Below are 9501 nucleotides of genomic sequence, written 5' to 3' on the forward strand. Positions count from 1 at the left end.
CTGTATGTAAAGGGAGAAAATAGCTTCTGAAGGAGGTGGCAGGGCCTGGGCATTATTCCAAGAGAGCTTGTGACAGGGATGCTTGGGCTGCAGAGGACAAGCTCACGGAAAGCACAGTGACGGCTCTGACAAGTTCGGGCCCATGTGGATGAACCAAACACAGGGGCGGCCTGTGACCGGCCATTCCGGGAGGGCTTGCCCACCCGCCAGCCCCCGCAGTGCTCTTGAGTCCTCAGCACCCTGCTTCTGCCGATGGGACGACATTTTCAGTCTCTCTTCCTCTCCCTCTGCCTCTCTCAGCCAGAACCCTTTGGGCAATGACAGTAACACCCACTCATCCCTCCCAGCAAACGCCCAGAGGGAAGCAAATCCCTTCGGGGCTGTTTGCAGTTCTTGCTATGTGAGTCGCGAGTCTCTACAGGACCCGACAGTGTAGTCACATGAGCTGTTCCAGCTGATGAGGATCTGGGATGACATGGAGAGACACCGAACGCTCCCTTTAAGCACCGAGAGCCTGCTCTGCTCCCAGCTGGACCGCGTCCATCCTGGAAGCTTGCATGAAACATTTCACCCCACAACAAAGCAAACGCCTTGTATGAGGTTCTCCAGAATCCCTCGCAGCTCCCGGAGGCTGTGGTTCTAAATCTGGGGCTTCACCAGCCGATGACGCAGGCCCTCGGCCTGTTTTCCTCTGCCGCCTGCATTTGCTGCCGCTTCTTGTTCCTTATCTCCTCTGCCTTATGGGACTAAAAGTAAAGAGAAACTCAGATCAGTCATGTTTGCAGTTTGTAGTCAGCTCACATTCACCAGTTTTTCGATTGTTCGTAGCTCTACGGGGAAGGGTGGCGGGACCACCATTTGGTGAGGAGACAGCAGTGTGGTGTGACAAACAGAAGCGGAGGTCCCTGAAAGCACAGGCGGGGGCTGATCAGCGGCTCAGGAGCGGGAGAGAGACTTTGAGAGGGGCTGGCTTTGGAGTTGAGCCCTAGGGGAGCTTAGAAATTGCCCAGCCTTTCTATCTGCTGCTCTCTCTGCCCGGAAGCCGTCCCTCAGCAATTTCTGTAGCTGGTTCTTTAAAAAAAAAAAAAAAAAATTTCTCAAGATAAATCTTTTTTAGGATAGTTTTAGGTTTGCAGCAAATTGAGGGGACGGTACAGAGACTCCTGCCCCACACATGCAGAGCTTCCTCCATTACCCACATCTGCCACCAGGGTGGCACAGGCGTTACAGATGATGAACATACGCTGACACAGCGCTGTCACTCAAAGTCCATAGGTTACATTAGGCTTCAGGTTTAGCGTTGTATATTCTAGGAGTTTAGATGGCTGGTTTTTTTTTTTTGTTTTTTTGTTTTTTTTTATCTTTTAACTTTTATTTCACATGCCACCTCCTTGAGCCAAAGCAATCACCAGCGGATGAATGGATAAACAAAATGTGCTCTATCCATACAATGGAGTATTACACAGCCTTCAAAAGGAAGGAAGTTCTGACACAGGCTACAGTCGGGATGAACTTTGAGGACGTTATGCTAAGTGAAATCAGCTTGTCACTGAAAGGCAAATATTATATGATTTCACTTATATGAGCTATGAAGAGTAGCAAACGCCATAGGTAGGAGGTACAGAGGTGGCCGTCAGGGGCTGGGCGGAGGAGAGGACGGGGAATTGGCGCCTAAAGGGTATAGAATTTAGGTTTGGGTTGAAAAAGTTCTGGAGATGGATGGAAGTTGGTGGTAGCTGCACAGCGGTGGGAATGTACTTCATGCCACGGAACTATACACGTAAAAATGGTTAAAATGGCAAATTTTATATTATGTACATTTTTCCAACAAAAAAACATAGATGGAAGTTACACCTGAGAAAGAAAAAGGTCACCTCCCTGGCCATCTGGTCTAAAAAAGACCCTTCCCTTCAGTTATTTGGTTTCTCTCTGTTTTATTATCTTATTACTTTGCTGCATATTACTCACCTCGATCTGAAATTCCTGGACCCGTTTCCTGGTAAGCTTCACGAAGATGGAGATCTTGTCTGGTTTGTTCACAGCTACATCGTGCAGCTGGTGCCATGCCTGGTACGTACTAGGTGCTTAAGCATTATTTGCAGAAGAAAATATTGAAAGCAAGCCGAGTGACATGCAAAGCACAATTAGTATGTCAGAATTGTTATTCGTTTTATGTGGCTTTTCTCAGTCTGTACGTAGCGAGGCTAGTTCAAGGCCAAGGGCCACATGCAGACTTCTTTGTTGACTTGGAGCATCCCTTCTAGAGTGACTAGTGCAGCCCTGAAGCTAAGCCAGGAAGCAGATTGATGATGTTCCAGCAGGGCATGGCCCCCGAGGCTGCTTTTGGCTGTGAGAAGCAGAAACCTCAATCCAGAAGGGTTTGGACAGTAAAGACAATGCATCATCTCCCCTGAAAAGAGGCCTCGAGGTAGGGACTCCAGCGGTTGGTTAACTCTGTGGCTCAGTCTGTCATCAGAGCCCCAGTTCCATTCTATATTTCTGCTCTGCCCTTTCCAGCAGGTGAGTCACGGTCTGAGGCCAAGATGATTTGTTCATGGCATCACACTCGGACACCATGACACTGTTACTCTTGTGGAAGAAGAGAAACAGTCCTTTCTTGTGGCTCTTTTGGGCAAGTGAAGGACTCTTTCACAGAAGCCCTGCAGAAGATTTCCCACTACGTGATGTTGACCAGAATTGCACACCATGCTTGCGCTTAATCTAGTCTCAGGCAAGGGGAATGGGACCGCCATTACTGCCTTAGACTCATATAGACCCTTGGGACTGGGGGTGCTACTAGCCTTCCCAAAGTCACAGGGCAAGCTGATGGTAGACACACGAACAAAATTTGAGACCTTAGAAAGAGGGGGAATGCCTGTTGGGAAGGCAGCCAATAGCATCTATTTTAGGGTGAAATTAGGGGTTGGAATCCATGTCACAATGTCTGTCCTGTCATGGAGCTGGAAGTATGCATTATTCAACATGTCACCCACTATGAAACACTATGACAGACCCCAGACCCCTGCTTCTTTCCCACCACTGACCTTGGCTTATTTGAGAGCAAACTGGCTGTGAAAGTGTTTAAGAAAATGATGCACATCTAGGAACTTGCCTCGTCTTGGGATTTCCAAAACGAGTGGCCATCACTTATTCTTCATCTAGTATGGTGAAGAGAAGGAACGTGAGATTTTCATTTACGTGAGCCTGATTCCAATTCTTATTCCGAAACTCACTCGTTCTTTGACTCAGCATATATTTATCGATCGCCCGTTTGGTGTCGGACACTATACTAAGAACTGGGATATAGGAAATGAGATCTGCCATCATGAAGATTATTACCTAATCTGGAGAGACAGTCAAAAAGCGTATTTTTGACGTTAATTTCATATACGGATATCTACTAAGGAGAAAATAGAAGAATAGGAATAGTAGGATAGAGCGTTGGGGCCTTTGGCTACCTTAGTGGGTCATCAGGAAAACTCTCAGAGGAAGTGAGAGATCTGAGTCGTAGGAAGGAAAAGCTAAGAGGACCTGAGGGAAAGATATTCCAGGTAAACACAAACCTTTTGAGGCAGGAATGAGATGAACATATTTAAGTAGCATCAAGTCGGCTTGTGTTACTGGAGTTTGGAGGGCAAGAGCGAGTGGTAGAAATACAGCAGAACGTTCCACAGGCCTTGTTGGCCATGGTGATGGGAAGTCATCATAGGGTTTTAAGCAGGGAGGGCAACATGGTCCAATTTATGCTTTCAGAAGATTACTCACACTGTCGTGGGGAGGGCGTACCGTGTGGAGGCCGGGCAGGCAGCAAGAGGGGAGGCAGGTGCATCTGGAAGACCGTTCCAGTCAATGAGGCAATTGCGTTTGACTGTGCAAATGCTACAAAGTATTTGGATCCTAGGCCCGCTTGGGAGTCGGAGCTCCAAAGGCTTGCTAATGACTTGCCGAAGGACTAGATAGACAAGCGTGTTGGAGGAAGAAAGGCAAATCAGGAATGACTCCTAGATCTTTGGCCCAAGCAACTGTGCTATTGTGAATTGGCTGAGGAAGACGGGGAGGAAGGAAGAGACTATTTTAGCGGGGGAGGTAAAAGTCAAGACATGTTTTGGACATGTTGAGTCATCTGGGGAGATTAGCCATCCAAATGAAGATGTAAGGGGGTAGTTCAGTGGTGTCCAGAACACAGCTGTAGATTGGAATCCGGGCATCATCCACTTACGAATGATACTTGGAGATCATTTAGGGCAGAGATTGTAATGGGAGGAGAGAAAGGATCCTAGACTCACTAGGTGTGTGATTTGAGTATGTTATGCAGCTTTTCTGAGCTTGATTTTAAACCGGTCTTTAAAATGGGTTTTATAACATCTTCCTTGCAGAGTTGCGAGAAGAATTAAGTTAGATGATGTATATGAAAGCATCTGGCACAGGGCCTGGTAGACTCTAAAGAAATGTTATTTTCTTGACCCCGAGTATCTGCATCCCATTGGGTTAGGTAATAAAGGTGTTTATGTGATCCATTAAAATTGGATCCAGGCAAAGCGAGTGTCCAGCACTTGACATTCCTTTTTCTGACTGATCGACTTCCAAAATATTATTTTTGGGCACTGGGGGATGGATAAAGAAGTTATATCCTATTTCAATGCTAAAAGAGCCCAGATTTTCTCTGGGCGGGGCATCGTGGGTCGGGAGAGAGGAGTGGTCCAGATACGAACGAGAGAGGAAAATGAGGAAAAAGCGTTTCAGGCGGCAAATGATGGAATGAAAGTGCAAAAAGCTCAAGCCTTCAAGCCTCAGTCCCAAGGAGAATGGAGTCTCCGGGCCAGGAGTCAGGGCATGGGCGCGGAGTTCGTTTCCGGTGAAGAGAGAAGTGACGACGAGGTCGGCGTTAGCGAGGCTGAGTGTGAGCTCCAGCGAGGGCATCTCGAGGAGAAATCAGGCAGCCAGCTCAAATTTAGGGAGGTTTTGTAGCTCCGGAGAGAGGCTGGACCAAGAGCTAGAGATTTAGGGAGCCCTGTAAGGAGGTGATGGAAGCCTTGAGAATGATGAGGTCAGCGACAGAATCTATGGCGACAGCCTTCTCTGAGGAGCTCTTTTATTGCTGTTTAATATTTCATGTGGTTGTTTGCCTTCCCCGTTTGATTGTAAACTTCTTAATTGCTTTCCCACTTTCTCAAAGGGGACTTGGTAAATTGCCTCTCTTAGCTTCAGTTTCCTTAATTCTGAAACGAGACTAATAACACCCACAGGTAGGTTGTTTTCAGGACTAAATGAGATCATCTACTGGAGTGATTAGCATAGTGCCTGGAACACAGCAGGTCCTTAATGAATATTGAATATTGTTGCGATGTGATTTATTTGATTCAAAACCAAGAAATGTTGTTGCACACCTGACAGGTACATAAGCACTTCCTGTTCACTCAAGGTATGTGACTGTGAGAAGGGGGTGCTGAAGGGTTGAGGTGAGGGGCTCTCTTGTTAGGCCTCCTTCCTGTCTAAACCCGAGGCCACCCCCTGACTCATTTTGGGAGAACCACCCCTTCCCTCGTTTATATCCGTTGCTCCTACACAGGAGGGAAATGGTAGATTGCTGCGCGTTCACCTGAAAAGAGTATTTCCTGATTATCACAACCCACGTGCTGCTCTGAAGCCTTTCTCTGGCACAAATATCCAGTTCTCCTTGACCCTAGAAGGACTGTCCCAGCCAGGCTGGCGGGCCCCTGAACAGAAGGTAGAAGTCGAGTGGACTCATCTTTCCTGAGAACCAGCCTCAGGCGGCTCCTTGGGTGCGAGGCCACCCCGCTGCTCAGGAGACACCTAAGATGACTTGACCATGATTTCTTGTCTGTGATCCCAGAGAGGGAAGGAGAAAAGAGTATGTTGGAGTTTCCTGATGCCAGCAAAAGTGCCCTCAGGGAGTCTGATGTGTGAGTAGCTTGGGGCTAGTTCTGAATTATTTTTAGTAGCAAAAGAAATCAGCTCCTTAGGCCTGAGTCACTGCACTGCCTCAGAGGAATCCATCCAGGGATGTGGAACTCTGGAGCCCCCGCCTGCGGGGGAAGGAGGGTCTTCCCTTCATCTTCCAGCTTTCTCCCTCAGAAGCCAAAGGAAGACCCTGCAGAGGACACAGGCAGGGGCTTGCGGATATGTGTTCTTCTAGAATGCAGCCGCTCCCACTCCCCCTGTCCATGCCATATCCCTCGCCCACCAATTTTTCCTAAGCTGTCTTGAAACAGCTATGAAAAGGTTTAGAACCAGCTCAGAGTCAGGCAACAGTGATGACTGACTCTCTGCTCATACAGCCTGGGGAGCCAGCTGTGCTCACCGCATCAAAGAGAAGACTGGGCTGAACTACTGCTCAAAACAGCAATTGTTTCCCCTGCCGTCCTGGTTTGGCAACATATAAACGTGTCTTTAGACACCTCGAAGAATAGCTCGGATTAAAAAAATAATAATAATTTTGACATAATTTCCAATGTGCAGAGAAGTTGCAAGATCTGTACGAAGAACTACCCTCAAGCACAAGTAAATGTTAACATTTTAGTACATTTGTTTGATCTCTTTCTCTCTCACCATATATATTGATATATGGTAGAGTTATGCAGTATTATTACCTAATCTGTAGACCTTATTCAGATTGCACCAGTTTTCTTGATCAAGTCCTTTACAGCAGGGGTCCCCAACCCCCAAGAGTTTGGTTCCCTGCCCTGTTAGGAACGGGGCTGCACAGCAGGGGGTGAGTGGCTGGAAAGTCAGCGAAGCTTCATCTGTATCTGCAGCCGCTCCCCAGCGCCAGCATCACCGCCTCGGCTCCACCTCAGATCACCAGGCATCAGATTCTCATAGGAGCACTGGTCCCTGGTGCCAAAAATGTTGGAGACCGCTGCTTTAAAGCAAAATATATTGAGTTGGTGTGTCTCTTTAATTTCAGTGTTGAGTATGTCTTCATATTCTTGAGATTGATATATTTTTCATAGTACGGGCCAGCTATTTTGCAGGAAATTCCTTAATTTGTGTCTGTCTGATATTTCCTCGTGGTTACACTCAGGTTGTGTGCTTTTGGCAGTAATAGCAGAGAAGTGGTGTGTCGTCGGGAGGCACGCGCTGTCACACGCTGTCACTTTGTCTCATTCCCGGTGATGTCAGTTTTGACCGTTTGGTTAAGGTGGGACTGGCCAGATCGCTCCACTGTAAAGTAGCTTCTCTTTCCTTTTTTGTAAACTTTCTTTGTAAGGATCTTGTGGGATGATACTTGGTGAGATTGTGCATACACTCCAGATTTCCCTCACTATTGATGATTTGAGCATCCATTGATGATTTTGGCTTGAGTCTATTATTATGACGATGGTTGCCGAATGCTGATGTTTTAAATCCATTTTTCCTTCTGCATGTATTTGTTGACTTTCTACTGGAAGGAAGTACTTTCTCGCACCCCGCTCCCATATATGTATATATGCATGCATGCATGTATGCATGTATGTTGTACGTATATACGATGTATATATGTATGTATTTATTTTCTCAGTGTTATCAGGCAAAACTATCAGCATAAAATCAATCACGTCAACTAAAAACACCTAACTATTCCTGGCCTTCCTGGAGTTCTCACTGAGAGTGAACGTGTCCAGGCCTGTGCGGTGAGCTGGTGGCTGGCAGGAGGGCTCAGCTGACCAGAGCTGAACTGCATGGGCCTCTGGGAGCGGGACTGGTGCTGGGCTCTGGATGACATGCGGGTGTAGAGGGCAGCAGGCAGGGGCTGAAGGAACTGTCTTGCACGACAGACCGTGAGTCTAAGCACATGAGCAGCAGACATGTGTGTCTTTGTGGCAAAGTGGGACTCAGTGCGGGACAGGGGCGTTTCTGGGCACGAGGCACCCCGTGCTGCAGAACCTCAGGACCTGGCAGCAGTGGCAGTGCAGGGGACAGGGACATGGCCAGCCACTCTCACGTGGGCTTTCAGGAAAATGGGAGCAGGACAGAGGCAGAACATGCCTATAAGCATGGCGGGGGGCAGGGGCTCCTCTGGGTCTTTCAGGGGCAACTTTGCAGAAATCTAAGATCTTATGCGAGCAGGTCAAGATAAACACCAATTAAAGTGAAGTGGGATCTCATGCTAGAGGCTGGGACACTCAGTTCCAACCCATAGAGCACTTTCAGCCTGGCAAATGGTCGCTGGAAGATTATACTAATTGCAGGAGAGGTGGGGCTGCTTTGATTTGGAGCACGGTGCCAAATTGGTGAGCTGCTCCATCTGCCAGCCTCCCATGCTTGTCAGCACAATTTGGTTGTCTCCTGCTCACTCATCAGTGCTTCCTTGGGTAACAATCCTTCTCCTCCAGGATTATGTAGCCCCCGAAGGAACTAACTCTGCGTGCCAGGAGTGATGAATGCACGAGAAGGTCTGCTTAAAGGGGAATACCCAGGGAAGACAGGAAAGGAGATATGTTGCCTGAGAGAAGCATCTTCACCAAATCTACCAATTAGCTCCCCAGGAAATAGTCCATCCCATCTTTCATCTAATTGTAGACCAGATCATTATTCTCTCTGGCATGTGAAGACGTTATCCTAAAGGAAATTTACAATGGTATTAATTTATCATCGACTCAAAGATAACTCGAGCTCCCTAAATTACACTTCGGTTGTATTTAAGTATCAAATCAAATCGAGCCCTGTGCATCTGTCTTTTAGAATGAAGAAATACATACTATGTTAGGAAGCCTTAATTTGAAATGCTGGGTGCATTTCCCACTGTGTATGCTTTAGTAGTTTTCATTTGGAAGTCGCTGCTGGTGCAGGGTTTTCTATAATACAGTCTTGACGCAAGCTTTTGAAAACACGCCAAGATTTACAATGCAGGACAGCGTACTCTCTCAAAGGTTACTTCTTAAATGATTTTTTGGAAGCTTTGTAACAAGCCAAGCTACACTCCTGAAGCAGGACTGGATGATGCCCCCAGGGCGTCAAACACCTGCCCCGCCACCCAGAGGGGACCTGATTTGGGTCCTTCTTTACAGGTGGGGACAGGCACAGTTGGCTGATCTACCGCCCTTGGAAACTACATGCGTCATGGCCTCGGGCTCTCCTGTGCAAAAGTCATCCCACTTGGGTGGGGGACTCAAGTGGAACTCATGGAACAGCTGTCAGCCCTGACCTGGCCAGCAGGGACCTTCCCACAGAGCTGTCACGATTCAATTTCGGTAAATATTTATTGGCAGCCAACACTAGAACAGATGCTCTGGCGTGAGAGTTCAGAAAATGCAAAGCGGTACCTGCCTTCAAAAGATGGGCAACCTAGTTGGGATCCGACCACCATTTACTGAGGAAAACGGTCGAGAACGAACAGAACCAGAGGCTGGGATCACGGGGTTTGAGTTTGGGCCCTGACCCTGTCATTTGCGGGTTTGGGGATCTTGGGAGTGCTGCTCGATCTCCCAGAGCCTCTTGCAGCTTCCGTGTTTTCATCAGGAATGAGAATAGCAGTTCTTACCGCCTAGGTGTCATGTA

At 47.7% G+C, this 9501-nt stretch overlaps 1 protein-coding gene across 1 annotated transcript in view; it reads right to left on the bottom strand.

Annotated features, from left to right (window-relative positions):
• Positions 1–653: 653 nt before the first annotated feature.
• Positions 654–9501, bottom strand: part of CCDC185 (coiled-coil domain containing 185) — a 16573-nt gene continuing 7725 nt past the window's right edge. Inside the window, exons 2-3 of the mRNA XM_023531033.1 lie at positions 1969–2055; positions 654–746 (exon numbers count right to left, since the gene is read on the bottom strand). Of these exons, the coding sequence (XP_023386801.1) occupies positions 654–746; positions 1969–2055 (180 nt within the window). The remainder of the gene's footprint in view (positions 747–1968; positions 2056–9501) is intronic.

The sequence above is a fragment of the Pteropus vampyrus genome, unplaced genomic scaffold, assembly GCF_000151845.1.
Source record: "Pteropus vampyrus isolate Shadow unplaced genomic scaffold, Pvam_2.0 Scaffold60, whole genome shotgun sequence".
Classification (NCBI taxonomy): domain Eukaryota; kingdom Metazoa; phylum Chordata; class Mammalia; order Chiroptera; family Pteropodidae; genus Pteropus; species Pteropus vampyrus.